Source organism: Lepeophtheirus salmonis, chromosome 6 (genome assembly GCF_016086655.4).
Source record: "Lepeophtheirus salmonis chromosome 6, UVic_Lsal_1.4, whole genome shotgun sequence".
In the NCBI taxonomy this organism is placed as follows: domain Eukaryota; kingdom Metazoa; phylum Arthropoda; class Copepoda; order Siphonostomatoida; family Caligidae; genus Lepeophtheirus; species Lepeophtheirus salmonis.
In genome coordinates, this window is record NC_052136.2 from 13454825 (window position 1) to 13472968 (window position 18144).

Below are 18144 nucleotides of genomic sequence, written 5' to 3' on the forward strand. Positions count from 1 at the left end.
TACGTTGATAGATTTCGAAAACAACGTCATATTTGTTATTGTTTCTCTGACAGCTGTGCTCAGAAATTATGGTAGTTTCATCATGGAGTAGTACACACTCGAGCAACGCTTGCAAATTATTAAAATTTATTTCAAAAGTCTTTGATCCAAACTTTAAGAGTGTTAACACCAATTTATGGTCAACATAATCGACCTGCAAAATCAACAATTCAACGTTTGGTGAAAAAATTTGAGTCCACATACACGCTACATAATGTTCCTGTGCCAGTGAGACAAATAAATGCACGAAGAGTAAAAAATATTGCTGCCGCAAGTGCATCAATTCAAGATGACCCAAATTTGTCTCTTACGCGCCGTTCTCAATCGTGGCGAATCTCTGTGACATCGTTGTGGCGAATTTTGCGAAAAGATCTTGGCCTACACCCGTATAAGATCAAGTTGACACAAGAACTGAAGCCGCTTGACCACTTCAAACATCGGGAATTCGTAAAATGGGCTGAAGGAAAATTCGAAAATGATCCTGATTTTCAACGTAAAATCATCTTCAGCGATGAGGCACATTTTTGGCTCAATGGCTTTGTTAACAAGCAAAATATGCGCTATTGGGTTGGAAAAAAACCCACATGTGATTCATGAGGCGTTCCCAAAAAATTACTGTTTGATGTGGATTGCATGCTGGCGGTGTCATTGAGACTTACTTTTTCGTCGACGATGACAATCGCCACGTTAATGTGAATGGAAATCGTTACCGCGCCATGATAATCGATTTTTTTTTGCCTAAATTGGAAGATATGGACTTGGAAGATATGTGGTTTCAACAAAACGGTACCACTTCACACACAGCAACTGTTACAATCGATTTGTTGAAGAATAAGTTTGGTGAGCGTCTTATCTCCAGAAATGGACCAGTCAATTGGCCACCTCGCTTGTGCGATTTAACGCCTCTAGACTATTTTCTTTGGGATCACGTGAAATCCCTGGTCTACATCAATAATCCGTCGACGTTAGAAGAGCTCAGAACAAATATTCAATGCGAAAATGCTGCAGTTTCAGCCAATTTATGCGGAAAAGTAGTCAAAAATTGGGTTTAATGATTGGACTTCGTAAAACGTGCACGTGGTGGTCATTCAAACAACATCGAATTTATTCATACATTAACTTGAATGTATTTTAACGGGAAATAAAGAAATCGTCGATATCTCAAACCGTTTTCGTTTTATTTAAAAAAAATGTAAGCGCTGTTAATGAAAAATCCTTTACATACAGAATATTTCTTTCTCTAGGAATACCCTGAGTGAGAAACTACGCACATTGAGCTCAGGAGACTAATTTCTCCTGAGTGGTGATACATGATCTACTGGGATTCTGTGAGCTTTTAAACTTTTTCTTTCTTTTAAAAAAATATCCAAAAACTAAGGCCCTGTGTTACTCTTTGTCTTTCATGATCACACCTACTAGTTATTACTTTATTTTTAGATCTTTCCTCCTCAAGAATGAATGACAATGAAAAGGGCTTTCGAAAATAAAAAAAACCTTTTTCAGTTGTAATTAAAAATAGCTTCCACTTTCTAAAACATATTTTATACAAATTTTGAGATCTTTATAAAAACTATTTATGGTTATCATAGGCGAAAGTTTTAAATTTTTTCTAGGGGGTGCCAATTTCTATTTATTTTCATATTAAGTATACAGAATATTATTGTTCATATAATTAAATTTGTGAGTCAAGGGGGTTGGGTCCCCATCTACCCTCAGAGTCTCCATACGGTAAACCTAGTTCAATAATTCGTTTTATTGTTCGAAATAGTAAGGAACATAACTATAACGAAACAAAAACACGTGATCAATATTGGTCCAAGGTAGTGGTCTACGCAATACGTTTTTGTCAACTAGGGCATTGAGTTTACTTGAAAATTTCTATAACTAACTATTCAACCTCCATGATTATATCCTTTTAATTAAATAATAAGTTCATTCTGCGAAGGACATAAAAAATTGCATACGTCATGAATCATGAAAATCATGAAATTAGACCATCTATGCTTTCATAATAAGGATATCTTTGTGAGAGATAAACAATCTAAAAAAAGGAAAAATGAATACCAATATCTTGCAGGTTACCAACTTAATATTAAATATATTTACAACTTCAAGGCTGTCGACAATTTTCACAGCTCTACTTATTATTAAATTTATCTTGCTTTTGAATGTTGGAAAAATCAGTTGATGTTTTTCATGATCTAGCTCCTTTTTTGAAGAATTTTTTTAATATTATATAGTACTACTAATGATAACTTATTATCAACTACAGGGCCGTGCAGAATTATTTACCAATTTTTGTTCAGAACATATTGCGGACAATAATGACATTTCGAATTACTTGAGAAACAATTTATTCATACATTTTTAGAATAATAAAATAGTTTGTGATCAAATTTAATCAATGTAGCCACCATTTGACTCAGTGACACTAGTCAGGCGACGTTTGAAGCTGCCACAGACTTGCTGGATGTAATCGGCATCCATGGAGGCCCAGGCCTTGTTGACAGCAGCCTTTAAGGCATTTATGTTCTTGTGTCGTTTTTTGCAGGCATTGGTCTCCACGTGCACCTAGATAGATAAGTCTAGTGGGTTCAGATTTGGGCTCTGAGGGGGGCCAGTAGTCCTTGGCCAAAAGTTCATGTTGTCCTTGAGCTACTCCTGAGCTTTCTTGGAAGTGTGGGGGGGTGCTCCATCTTGTTGAAAAACCCAAGGAGAATTGCCGACTATGGATTTGATCCACGGAAGGACCTTGGACACCAGAATCTTCACATAATCCTCCGCTGTTAATCTGTGCCAGTGGGGAACCATACTAGCTTCATGGCCTTCCCGTTGGATCTCCAAACATCTCCAAAGCTCACAACACGGTCATTTTGCCTGTTGAAAACAGGATCGACCGTAAAAGTTTTCTCATCTGAAAAAATGATGCGTCCAGATGAGCTCTCGATATGATTCAAGATTTTCTTGGCACGCTCAAGTCTGACTTCTCGCTGACGTTCAGTTAGCAGAGGGCATTCAGTACGCCTCAGGGACTTTCCTCCAGCCCTTTTCAATGCCCTTGAAACAGTGGATGTCGACGTTCCCATCTTTCTGGCCATGTCGGCAATGGACATGTTGGGAGTCCTCTTGAACACTGCCTTTACTTGCCTTGTTGAGACAGTGGGCTTCCTGCCAGCCCCAGGGGAATGCTTGAGATCACCCCCAGCCTCCAAGCGGTTGGAAACGTTGTAAATTGTCTTCAACGAGGCCCCAACCTGTTCCTTAATGTTGTTATGAGGCACTCCCGCTCGGAGGAGGGCTGCAATTTCGATCCTCTTTGTTTCCTGATTGGACATGGTCTCACGTGTGGAAGTTGTTTGCTCTCACAGGAAGGATTTTTGTTTATTTTAACAGTAAAAATACGAAACAATCAGATTGGTGCCACAAAACCTCTTAAAAAGTATATTTACATCATCGGTAAATATTTTGCACGGCCCGGTACCTATTGTGTAAAAACTTACACCGTAAATATTCTAGTAGTTAAGTTGACTATACAATATATAATATGTTCCATCATATGTAAAAATCCAAAGTATTTACTACCATTGACTAATTTTAATGAAATATATCCTAATAATACATTTTTTAGTAAAAAATAAATTAATTATTATATTTTTTTGAGTTAAATTACATTTAACAAAATGTTCAAACTTTAATTCTGTATAAATATTTTAGGCCATTTCAATCGATATTTTAAAATAAATTTAGCTACTCTTTAACCATTTAATATTAGTCTATATGTAGCATATTTCCCCCTAGGGTTATTTGAAAATAACATAATATCATGTCTTACACTGTTGGGTATTTAATTATGCATCGAAGAACGTTCTGCTATTTTTTTAAAGTATATATTTGTAGCTAGGATTTAGTCGAGGTGATATATAAAATTTAATTTAACTAAAATCTAGAAACAGAAGAAATTCTTTTTTTTAAATATGGATTTACCTGGTACGAAAATATTCTTTAATAACCAAAAAAGGAACTCAAATCTAGGACATGTAAAAAATAAATAATCAAAAGTTTTTTTTGGACTTCTATATTTTTGTATAATACATTATCTAGAGCCACATCTCATATATCTCTTTTTTCTGGGGCCTTTCTTTTACAATTTCTTACTCACTAAAGACATTTTCAAATAAATTATTTTCTTATATTCATATACATTATACATATAACTATACATCAACTAATTATAATTATTACATAGCTTATTTATGTGTTAGTTTATTTTGCATAGATATAAATTTCCTTTCAAAATCATTTTTTTTGTACGACAGTATACGACTTAACAAACAGGAGACAGGTTTTTTTCTCGTAGTTATGAATTTGTGAGTTTATGTGTTATGAAAGATGCTGAATTTCGTTGACAATAAAAGTAATTTTTTTCCGAGCCAAGGCCAGTATAAATAAAACAGAAATCTTTTTGTCTTAAAATCAAGTTCCATTTTGAAAAAATTCCCAGTTTAAGTGGTCCCATTTTTTCACTCATCGATCTACACTCAAATAATATTATTCCCTCAAAAAACCAAATTATTTCTTCGATATACCTTACCTGAGTACTATCCAAAGGGAGAGTGCTCGTAATGATTCGATATTTTAACCCATACAAGTTAAAATCAAACCTTACTTTCCGGAGGGTACTCAACACATCTAGTGGCTTATATTTTAATTGTAGTCGTTCGATTTTTCACTGTTAGTTCTATTGTTTACGACAAACGGATACCCATTTTCTTTTGTCATTTTGAGTAACTTAAATTTACTTTTGACTTTTGTTTTATGGAAGTCATGATTGATTTCACATAAATATGAATTTCCTTTAAAAAATAAAATGGTTTTTAATTTTTTTATATTAGAGGGTGAAAAAATGAAGAAATATAAAATTTGATTCATATTTAATAAATGATTACAGTTGTGATTCCCAACTTATTTATCATTGCAGAGTCTCTAAGCGGCTGCGGGTGTCAAGAAAAATTTTGCCAAAATATTTTGATCTAAGGTTTTTTGGAAATATTTTTTATTACCCCTTTTTTAGAAAAAAAAGGAACTTGATAACCTTGCAGAGCCCGAGTTGGGAATAATTGGTTTAGAGCGTACCTTTAAAAACTTTTTATGCACAAAAGAATAAAAATTTGTCTAATTTCTTACATTTGGCATGATATTTCATATTAAATGTACACAAATTGTAAAAATGTTGTTGTTGAAAATATACTGCAATTACTTTTTGTTTGTTTCTTGTAAGTTAATTCTTAAGTGTTGTAAACAATCTGTTCTTACTCGAGTGCAAAAAAATTGAAAGTTTGAAATATGAACAGTGTCTTTTTCCACATTTGTTATCATTATTCTTTAATTCATGGGGAAATAACATCTAAGCTACAAGTAACACCTTGTGCGTGTACACATAAAAGACAAAAAGTAAAAAATAAGAATTTGTTGGGCAATTATTAGTGAAAGTCCTTGTTGGACTCAGAGTAGAATTGTTTATCAAAATCGGAGTAATTCTAGCCTATGTCCTTTCTATATACCAAGTAGGATATGTTTTTATTTCCTTCCTCCAACAGCTAACAAAATAAAACATTATGAAAGCTCAGCTGATATCCACTCGAACATTCTTCAAATTGTCAGAATTGCTCTGCCATTATTTGGCTTTTTTTTACATATTATTGTTGATATTCTGGAAAATACATTAATGAACCATTATCAGTTAATTATCGACCGTTTTAGATTAAATCTGTAATAGGCCGAGGTTGTCGATTTTTACAGATATTTTATTTCCATAAAACTAAGATTTTATAAATAAAAAACGAAGGCAAAAATTTAATTCTAAAATATATTTTTTATTGAAAATCCAAAGTGGCCAAATACAGCCTTTTTAAATTAATTTTCTTGACCCCTTAAGTGACATATCTATTACATTTGAAGATAGTCATGGTTTTAAAAAAATCAACTATTTATTTACACTTACACATATCCTTAGTGTGGCCATGAACTATTTTTACAAAAATTATAGGCAATGATTTCTAAAAACCATGGGATAATACGCGTTTTTGTTATATTGTTCAAGAAGTGGGTGTAGTTACCATATTTGTGTGATAACTATTGGTTTTTTGTCAGTGATTAATTAAAAAAAAAAAAAAATCTGCCCATTAATCAACTATGCGTTTTTAATCTCCATATTTAACAAGAATCGATATCAGTAATAAGAAGTTTATATGAAATTGTACATTATAAAATAATTGTACACTTTCTAAAAGTTTTTGTAAAATTACAAAAGAAAAATAAAAAGAAAAAACTGTAATCTAGTGAAAATGTAACTTTTTCCCATATTATATTGTGTAAATTGGTAAGACCATGAAGCTTATTTTATTTTCAACTATATTATTAAAGATAATTTTGTTTCGAGAATATTAGAGCAATTTTATATGCCAAAATATATTAAATTGGATTATATAATATCCTTAGTTGTACGTATAAAATAATTATTATTCTAAGACTCAATTCCAATTTGAAAGGTAGGAACATATACATCAGGATAGGATTTTCGCAAAGTGCTAGGATATTACCGGGACCAAAACTTATGGCACTACGAAATTACTGTTACTTTTCTGTTATATACTTTTTGGCAGAAAAAACGAATTACTGCTATAAAGAGTTGAACCTTCTAAATTAAAACAATATTTAAAGAAATATATATCTATTTATAAATGAACTGTTCAAAGCTGAACAAGGAATAAATCGGTTTGAACAAATCCAGTGTTAACTTCATAAATTTGATTTGACGAAATATATTCGTCAACGAATGTCTTGACTTGACGGTTTACAGACTTAGCCAAACGAAATATTATTATTGAATGTTTGGTCTGACTAAAACAAATAATTTATTTTCTTGACGAAATAAAAAAGAGGCTTAATGAAATAAGACAAAATAATCCCAAAAACAATTCAACATTAGGAATACTACTAAGGTAGAAAGAAAGATGAAATATTCCCAAAATTCAAACGATTTTAGTCACTATTTTATATTTATATTGAATCCCTGTCTACTCATATGTTGTCTCACTTTCACCTATTCATGGATTTATGTTTGTAGATGAAGCATTATATAATTGCCTACATTAAATATTTATGAATTTACCACACAAAAAGCGTTTCCACATCATTATACATATGTATTTTATCTATAGTGTACTATAGTTTTATTGCAATTGTATTTTCCCCTTTCTAGATAAAAAATATAGTTATAAAAAATGAACGCTACTCTTTTCCAACTTTTGCAAAATCAATCCATTACTAAAGTTATAGTATTTAAGGCATTAAAAGTTCTCAAAAAGTGTGAAAAATGTAATGATACAATTTTTGCAAATGATAGCCTTCTAGGACATTAGTGAAATGAGATAAGAAGGTACTATGTAACACTCTAAGGAAAGAGGTGACAAGACAATTGAAATAATATTACAAAAATAATAAAAAAAAACGTAGTTAAGTTCAGTCTTTCACGCAACCTCTATTTAAAAAATTGAATAACAATGGGTTGGATTGTCAACATGGTAATCCCGTCAATATGATGAATGCTTAAGATGAGAACATCTTAGCTATCATGACGTTACATCAGATTAGAGGAAGGAAATTTACTAATCAACCACTCCGTATCAAGCAAGGAAATATAGAAAGAAATTACTCCGATGTCGATCATCGATTCTGATCTACACTTATAAACTGCACATAAATTATATGTTATTCTCAGCCATTCATTATCTTATTACTTATATTTAGATATTCCCTCCTCCAGAAAAAAAAATTAAAAACACTTTTTTCTGGTTGCCATCAACACAAAAGTAAGCATTATATTTTGCTGTGAGCTGTCGATATATCTGCTTCTTTTCTCGTAATTAGTGTTCTGAACGTTGATTGCTCAAATTTGATGTAGCTATTGTTTCTTCAAACAAATCATCATTTTTTTTTTTCCTCAGTTCACCATGCAGGCTGTTATATTTTTCACTATGCTGAGTTTTATTATGGCGCCAAATACAGACTGTGACAGGTAAATTTTCTGCAATCAAGGAGCAAAACCAAGCCTTCATAAATTTTTATGAGAGAACTATAATGAAAAATATTATTGTAAAAACTTTTAGCAATCAATCTAGGAAAGAATTATTCAATATGACCGCCTCAAGCTTCAATCACTCCCTCCGCATAAGGTCGGAACTTAGTGCACGTTGCCAAAATATAATTGGCGTATATGTTTGCCCATTGCTTCTTGATGCTGGCTTTGAGCTCATACATATTTCTGTGGGATGTCTTCCTAATCACGCTCGCTAATACGCTCCACACACTGAAATAGATGGGATTTGGAACAGGACTTGGAAGAGGGCCGGAAGGTATTGCCCCAGAAGTAAACAAATTGTTTCTTGTAGAAGTTATGTGTCTTCAAGGCCGTATGGCTAGGGGTACCTTCTTTGGTCAACACATTTCAGCCAGGGCAAGAAATCCACATCAGGACCTTATAGTAGGCATCATCCCCGGTTTTCTCATTGACTTGAGGAAGAAGGGATCCATTTTATTCCCATCAGAGGCCACAACTCCCAATCACATTGTTTGGGCGTATATTTTGTCCTGGAGATGCCATGGACTTCCTCAGGTTATGCTGCTATAAATATGTAGTTTTTGCCGTTCAAAACCTGATTGTCTGTGAAGATCTTGTCTGAGAGGATCTTCACTCTCGCTGGATGACTCTTCAAGTAATTAAGTTTTTTTTTCATCTTTCAAGCCTTAAGGCCAACATCTTATCGGTGGGGAGATGTCTTGGAGTCCTGACAAAGCTCTTAAGGCTAAGCTGATCATAAATTGCCCTCCTGATGGTGATCTTGTCCACGCTGATCTAATCAGCTAAGCGTTGTATTGATGCTGTTGGATCTTCCTTGATCTTGGCCGTCAAAGGACTTGATAAATTTTTCATCTCGCTTCAAACCATTTCATCCACTTCCTGCCTTCCTTTTGACTCCTTTCCCATTTGCCTTGGCTACCGTGATGTTCCGGACTGTCCTCATGGCCACGCTGATAATGTCTGAAATTCTGTTTAGATAAAATCTGCGGCTAGAAGTCCTAGACCCTTTGCCTTTTTGATTCCTGTCACGCTTTAGTTCCTTATAACGTTTCTTCAGCCTTAGCATCGGAAGGGGGTTTCTTTGTGTAATGCTCAACAACTTCACCAAATTGCTTCATCCACACGACTATTTTTTCCTCATTGAATCCTGAAAAATAATTAGGAATAAATAGGGTCTAAAGTGAAAATAATACGTATTAATAGGATGAGCCAACCGTACCGGGTATTATGAAAACGAAAATGTATTTAATTAATAACGAAACGAACCAGAAATATTGAAACGACACCGGTCACAGGGTCAAACCAAACCGGGTACACGGTGGGCTCCTGATAGATAACTGCTTGAGATAGTTTGGATGTTTAAATATACATTAGCATTTTAGATTTTACAAGGGAATCGAATATGCCACTAATTGAATTTATGGATGCTATGAATCCAACAAAAGTAGTTAAAACTAGGTCCATCGCAAGTTAATGAAGTTACTTTTATATTGATTGACTGGAGCCTTCTCAGACATTGGTTGACAAGATTGACTTTTTCGGAGGCAGTCAAACTATGGGATGAAAAAATGACGGACTGGAACTTTCCAATTTTGATTTTAAGACACACCCATAAAGACAAAGGCATGTGTTGCGGGTATAGCCTCACTAAGTACTTTTTCATTAAGACCAAGGGTTAATATATGCATCAAATCTTTTCCCATTCCATTGAATTTAAAAAAAAAAATGACATTTCTTCTAATGTTAAATTGACGAGAATTTCTACTTCAGATTCGAGAGCTTTATTGACCTTCGATTTAAGAAAATAAAAGGAAGATTGAGTAAAACCCAGATCACTATCCACATTAGAATATCAGTTTTGAAAGGTACTGAGACTATGTAGGCCTAAATCGAAGGTCTTTCTTAGATAAACATATTCTTTTTTCGAGTTGATTGACAATGTCAAAGTAAATGCTCAGAGCTCAGGCGACTAGCTATTGCAACTTCCCTTTACACCACTTCCGATTTGCACCCTTTTTAAAAGGTTTTTAGGAACGCCAGACATTCTATCAAGAATGGATAAAACCTCTTCTGATAGCATTCTCTTGCACCTCAGGTCTTTGAGAACGTCAACCAAGTTTCCTAACTTCTTGGAGATTATACACGGTCTGCAAGCTCAGAAATCATATTCGTTTGCTATTGGAGCCTTCCCTTAATGACTTGAGCTGATGGGAGAGAATAGGGATGCCCCAATTGCACATTTTCCCTAGCCTCAAAGAGGCGAGAGAGATCAGGAGATGGTTTGACCTTCTTAGGTGGTGAGGAGGACCACCTTGTAGGAGACTTGTGTCTTCGATTAGTTCTTCAACTTCTTCTTGAAGGTGAGGCGGGAATGCTTTCAATAAAGTAGGCACAGTATTTTCTCTCAGCCTTACAACGTGCAGAGTCCGATTGAAGGATTCTGGATTAAAATGTTCCAAACAAATTCTCGAAAACTTTTTAGTCGTAAAGTCATCTATCTTTTGGTTCCTTACCCATTGGCGCAACACATCCTCTCTGGATCCTGGTTCGGAAAACGATGATATGAAGTGGAGTTACCTGCAGAATATTTATTTTTACAACTAAATGCAACTCAAGGCATGAATCCACCAATAATTTGCATTAACTTATTAATGAATAAGTAAAGAGTAAAGCCATAGTGTTAATACAAATAGGTACTCAAGATGGCTGCCAACAGCAGAAGGGTAACTTACTCTTTTTCTCCTTTTTATTCGATAGATTGTGCATCCAGTTATAATCCCAAGAGATAATTTAAACCCCCGAAAGCAGAGCACCAGCCGATAATGTTTTTTTTTTGGGACTTTAAACACTTTTTAAACTTATAAAAAGGTCCAAACACACTTTTTAACCACACAAATCGAAATAATTGTTACACCACACACAAAAAAAACGAAAAAACATAAACAAAAAAAAACATAAGCATGCTTTATATAAACATACATCATATATATTTTTTGTCATTTGTGTCTTAAACATTAATTACTAAATTTTGAATAAAATCATATGTACATAATAATTTAATATGTAATTAAACATACATAAAAAAAAGTGAAAGCCATGTTTAAAAAGCAAGTTAGTAAGATGCAATGAATACTATCTTCTTGTGACAAATAAATAATTATGTAATTGGCTTAAGTCAATTCATAAAGGGATGTTTCCTTTAACTTTTCTAAAGGATTTTTGTTAAGAATATATATTTGGGTTTTATAAATTGGAAAATATTTATTGAATCTTTATACGAGGGTGGTCTTAAAAGTTTCCGACATCAACATGAAGATGACAGAACTCGTAAATAAAAGCTAGTCACATCTATCTAGCATCTGTTGACAGTTACTCACTAGAGTTTCAGTCATTTTGGAGGGGTAGTTGTTATGTAACAGTAGTTTGTGTGAGTTGATGTAACTTTTTTGGTGAATAAAATAGACAAAATCTAGAATTGAGGTGTCATTAAATATTCGTGTTTGAAAATGTATGCTTTAAATATATTCAAACAATAACAGACACATAAAACTTGGTTCCGTTAAAATTTGACGTGTCTAAGCAATCCAATTTGGAGTAAATGAGGCAAAAAAATAAAAATGTTCGTGAACAATTTTTTTTCAGAGAAAAACACCGAGTACTATATGGATGGACTACAAAGAGGGGAGCCACGCTGGTAAAAAAGTGCAGAGTTACAAGGAACTATGCTGAAAATATATTTAAGAAAAAATGTCTGAAATTTTTCTTAGGTCGGAAACTTAACAGACCACCCTCATAGCAGTCCAATAGAGAAAAATGCTTTATAATAATTGAATGTATAAATATTTAAGCTACTAGTTTGCAACTACTTATAGCAGAACAAGATATTCATCAGTAAATGACGGTTGGGAAATTACTAAATTTAGTTCGTCAATATTTATAGTTAGAAATGTCTGTCAAATATTTAACTTAGTAACATATTAACATATCTTCATATAGGATATGTAAACCGTTATTTGAAAGTATTTTTTAAATCTTCAATAGTATACAAGTAGTTTTATGGCTAATAAAAAATTTGTTTATCTTGATATTACCATGGGACCTAATTTCCTGCCTCCCCTTAGATTTTTTTTTTTTTTTTAATAAAGATTATTTAAAAATGTAATCAGTGTAAAGTATCTACCATCGCCTCATATAGAGCATTCAGAAGTTCACTTCATTTCATTACTTCTTAAATACAATTCGTATTGGACTCTTTGCCAAAAATGAATGTATTCTTTAAGAAAAAAAAGATAAATGAAAATTGGAAAAGAGAACTTCCTCCTTATTTCATGCTTTTTTTTATCAGATAACCTTGACATATTAAGGGAAGTTGAGAGAGTGACCAAGTCCGGAAGAGGAAATTAGATAGAAATATAGGGTGGACCCTTTACCCTACTGTAGAATGAATAATCGGTTATGACTTTTTTATTTAGTTATTTAAAAAGTTAAAATTTTGTATGAAGGCTTCTGAATATCATATCCGTACTTAAGTCAAAATGGTTTCCTTTAGTAAAAATTACAGCCTTTCGTCTGTTAGAAAATGTACCGCAGTAGACACAGAACAACACCATCAAAATGAAGTCCCATTCTTTAATAAGAAAGGCTTTCAGTTGATCCAATTTTAGATAAAGATTCTTAAAGGTATGGTCATCCAAAATTGATAAAATTCCAAATTCAAACGGATTGGAATTCGATGAATGATTGCTACAGTAACGGCTCCAAAAGACATGGTCTTGATTATATGTATATTGTACCTGTGAGAGGGAAACTATCTTGTCGAAAGCTCTAAACCTCTTCCCTGAAGTGGGAATTGTCCCTTGGTGAGATGGTGCCCACCGTGGGGGCCGAGGGCAGGGCTGTCGGCCTTTATTTTTTTATATTTATTTTTGAGAATTTTGATAGAATTTTTTTTTTTTTCATAATGAGAAATTTGGAAAATAATTTTTTTTCACAGAGACAAAAAACTTTTTGGGAAGAGACCAAATTTGAACGAAATACCTAATTTTTTGTATATAAAAGAAATACAAATTGTTGTTTTTTAAAAACTGAATATGATCATTTTAAACTTTTTAAACAAGGTGATTTTTAATTTATTGTCATATAGCAATATAACAATTATTGTTATATTTCCTGTTCAATGGTGCCCGTCTACTCAAGATCCTTTTTTGTTCATACCTGATTATTTTATCAATTAAATTATTTTATAATAATAATAATATTTTCTTGTCTTGACTGAGAGGAGCTACTTGAGTTATGGGAAAAATTTGTCGATAGTTGATCATTATTTTATAAGGGAAAGGTTTTAGAACGATATCCTTTATGAGTTATATAATTTAGATGAACATATTGTTACAATATTTAAAGTCCACTTTATATATATATATTCATTACCATATTAATTACATATTTGGTAATTCACTCACATCCCTGCATTCTATATAAAATTAGTTTTTATATATCATTTTTGATTCCATTCTTTTAATGAAAACTGTTTATATTAATTAATTCCCTCCTTTAGTAACTATGGACTCAAACCAAGGCTCTCATTACAATAGTGCTGCCCTTCAACCCTCACCCTCATTCTCCAATCACGGAGGATTCTACGTGGATGAAACTCTTATTGAACTCGTAGAGCTTTTACTTAAATATGGAGCGGATGCCAATCTCATGGATCAAGAAAATAAGTCTTGTAGTCCCTTCCATTTAGCTGTTCGATTGGGAATGTCTGAAATTGTTGAGCTTCTTCTGGACAAAGGAGGAGCCGATGTGAACTTAAGAGATTTTGTGAGTAGAACAGAATCCCCCCCCCCCTCCTATCTATGAAACACTTGACTACTTTTTTTTGTATCTATAGTTGTACGCGCTTTATATCATGCTATAAACGAAAGATGAAGAGTAAAAAAAAAGTTTTTGAAACTAATTTGAACAATGAAAACAAAGTTTTTGATATTTTTTGGTCCATTGTGATTTTTATATGTTTTTTCCCCCTTTCTTTTTGAAGATAATTGATTAACTTTTTTCATAAGCGCACTTATACTTTTGATATAAATCTCTCAATCCATTATTATTTAGTGTTTCAATAGTACTGATAAATAACAAAGGAAAAAGAGTTTCCACTTTAAACAAAGAATCACATAACCTCGAAATATGTATGCAGAAGAATATATTATTCATAAAATGGAATGATATTATGCAAATTTATCTTTTATCATACTGTGTAAGCCGTCAGAGGCTGATATGAACATACATTATATTCATATAATCATTTTTAAATTGAATTATAAAACTTTTTTTTTTATTAAATAAGGAGTAAAATAAATTAATTTTTTTTTCCAGTGTATTATTATAATTTATGGTTCCATTAATATATGCTATTCATTTTTTAAATACCATTGAGTGAATACCTTTTTTTAAATTTCTCTTTTTGTATAGGAAGGCCGTACTCCATTACACATTTGTTGTGTTCAAGATAAAGAGGACCATATCAAAACTCTTAATGTACTTTTGCGCTACAATATCCGTGTCAATGCCTTGGATCGATCTAACGGACATTCAGCACTTCACGTCTGTGCTCTTAAGGGCTCAAAAGTCTCAGCAGATATTCTGGTGAGAATGCTTTTTTTTTTGTGTATGTTGTTCGATGTACTATAGGAATACCTAATGATGAGACTCTAGGGAAAGGGACGACACGCATACCAATGGACAAAAAAAACTATCGACTAGAATTCTGATAGATTTAAATTTAATTTTCATTTTTTGTCTTTCGACGTTGTTTGAGATGGGATCTGTAGAGAAAAAATACCATTTTATTCTCTTCGAGCTCTACATTAACATTAGTATATTTTATGTACAGAGTAGGGAGCCAAACCTTGCAGTGGCATATAAATACGATTTTCTCCCTGTTATTTTTAATTATGAGGAGTCTAGAAATGTCGGATCAGCAATAACACAGCAAAAAATGTGAGACCTCCTGCGCACCGTTCTCAGTACCGAAAAGACTAAAAAGACCCTTGGCACCTCCCTTCATACTGCCTACAACATCAAAAAGTACATTAGAACCCCCATACAACTAAAAAGAACTATAACTTCAGCAGCAGTTTTATGGAGAATGACATCATGGCCCCCTATGTCATCAATAGCTCCCCATCTATTACCAGTTTATCAAAGTTGTTATTGAAGGACGATATATAGAATAAAAAATATAGATAAATATAGTATTTAAACATATCACAATTTGATTTGAAGACGTCTATTTTTGATTCCATAGAAATCACGTATTCGTAATTTACTCATGTTACTGCTAGTGTCGGGCTTCCACTCTGTGTACTGCGTGAATATAATTTAGATACATGTCTTGTTGACATTTTCCTAGGAGCATTTCTAGGGGTATGGGGGAGTTTGTGACACATTTAAATGGTACTGTGACAAATTGTTATAAGAAATTCTACCTACAGTGCCATTATGGCCTACATATAGTGTATATACAATAAATAACGAAATCAAATTTAGTTATACTTGGGAAAGATGCATTTAACCAGTACTACTATAATAATTTTTTATTGGAACCGGCATTTCCCAAAAACACCAAAACATACATTTTCTTTTATTATTTTTAATGGGAATGGATTAAAAAAGGATCTCATACCAGTACCAATTTTTGTATTGGAACTGGTACACAAAAATTGTAGTGTGCAAACATAACGTCTTGCATTCTTAGTTTGTTTTTGACGGATAAAATCTTTGGACGTCTTTTCAACTATTGAAAAAAATGGAAGGAAAGAATCAATTTAGAAGAAAATTCTTTAAAAAACTTTTGATCAATTGTTTATTCTTCCAAGTTTAGCATTTTGTAAAAAAATGACAATTTTTTAGCATAAACAATCTTTAAAAAGTTTTAAAAGAATTTCGCATATATCAATTTTTTTTCCATTTTTCCAAAAGTAAAAAATCGTAAAGCATATCAAAATATGTCTAACGTTTTTATTTTTAAAAACAAATTAAGTATGCAAATATTGACAACATACGTTGTGGACACAGCATTAGTGAGCGGTGTTTAAAATTCTTGGACGGGAGAGTGTTCATTGTTTTAAAAAACGATTGAGAGTGGGAACAGGCTCTTCATTTTAGAAGAACGATAAAATCGATAGAATTTTCGTTCATTTACATAAGTTTGCATTATTTTTTTGTTTCTTCCTCTTATAAGATAACATCAAAATTTGAGAGATAAACTGTGGACGCCCCTGACCATAACTTTGTTCTTATAAGAGAAGAGAACCAAGAAAGGAAATCCGACGCTTGGTAAATAATTCTTAATAGCAGAACTCTAGTTTTTACACCGATAAACCTTATGCTAAGTTCACTGAAGTCCTTATTTACTCTTTTAGCACGCCTAATTGCTCCATTTTTATTATCATTATTGCATTTCACCTCATTTTTTTTTTTTGAAAATTAAAAAGTCATTAGATGAGGATAATAATAATAAAAAAAGGGAAGAAGAAATGAGCACTAAATTGCACATAAGCCCTTCAGTGTGCCTACCTTTAAATTATTTTCTCTTTTTACTCCATAAGATGATTTTAGAAAAACACTCTATAAATATTTTTTATAGTTAAAAAAAGATCATGCAAAGTAATTTTATGGAAAATTAAGAAAAAAAATTGACTTTAATACTTATGGACTAAATAATAAATTATTTCCATTTTTTAACAACTTTGAAGATGTTTGCGTGCTCAAAATGTGGCATAATTCAATTTTGCATAAATTGTTATCTTACTACGTGACAACTTTTCCGTTTTAATCTTAATCAAAATTCGAAAAAGTTGAAAAATAAAACCATCACATTGTTTTTGTATTGACGTGTCAGTTTTATAAACCTTTCATTTAACTCTCAAATCTTTATAGTCCATCATATACAGCTAAACATATATGTATGAAGATAAAAGAAGGATTCAGATTAAATCTTTGCTGACAAGGGAAAAGTTCTTTTAATTTATGTATAATGTACTTGCATTATGTAGGTTGTACATATTGTTCGAAATCCTATGTTCATCTCTTTTGGCAAAGTGTATGAATATGTATGTTATCGATAAGTAAGTTTATTTTGCAATTATATTAAGGTGTCTCTCAAAAATAATAGTAGTGAAAAATTCATTTATATAATAAATAATAAAAAAAAAGGTACAACTCACATAACTCCAAAAGGAAATGAAACAAGTTTTACATATCGGAAAAGTATGATTTTTCTTTCATAATGATTGTAAACATTTAAATTTTTGTTTAACACTATTATATCATAAAGAGGAGGTCCCTCATTATCCATAAACTAAATCAAACAAACTTTCGTAAATTTTTTCTCTCTTTAAATAACTTTTCATTAAAATGTTTTAGAGGAATAGCTATTTTATTCAAAAATATGCAAAATCTTAATTACAACATCTATGTATTATTGTGGATAATTAGTTGATTAACCCTATTACAGTGATTCGATTTGCAAAAAATTACACAAATTTAAAATTCTTGGATTACAGCAGATCTAATGTCACCAAATTAAGCTCTTTAGTATATATAATCATTCTTAGAGTAATTTTTGCTAACGTATGAAAATGATTTGAAAAACTAGTTTTATTTTGTATATTATAAAATAACTGATTTTCATTAATTTTACCAATAAAAACTCAGGAGATAAATTGCAATTGTATAAAATTTATCTGTCAAACCTTGAAATGGGCGTTCCAACACATAATTGCCCCTATTTGTTTTTCAAGAGAACTGAAGAATTTTGCAAAAAGAATGAAACAATAGCAGCCCCACGACTACTTTTACACCCTGATTGTCCCGCATTGTAAAAAAGCAACCTTGCCCTGCAGTACCTTGTACTTTATTCAGAACAACTCCGGGTGCTCAAACGGTCATTTTCTATCATATAA

The 18144-nt window shown here is 32.2% G+C and overlaps 1 protein-coding gene across 1 annotated transcript in view; it reads left to right on the forward strand.

Moving 5' to 3' along the window:
• Positions 1-18144, forward strand: part of LOC121120677 (uncharacterized) — a 65293-nt gene that overhangs the window by 42501 nt on the left and 4648 nt on the right. Inside the window, exons 5-6 of the mRNA XM_040715543.2 lie at positions 13737-14002; positions 14651-14824. Coding sequence (XP_040571477.1) covers positions 13737-14002; positions 14651-14824 — 440 coding nt within the window. The remainder of the gene's footprint in view (positions 1-13736; positions 14003-14650; positions 14825-18144) is intronic.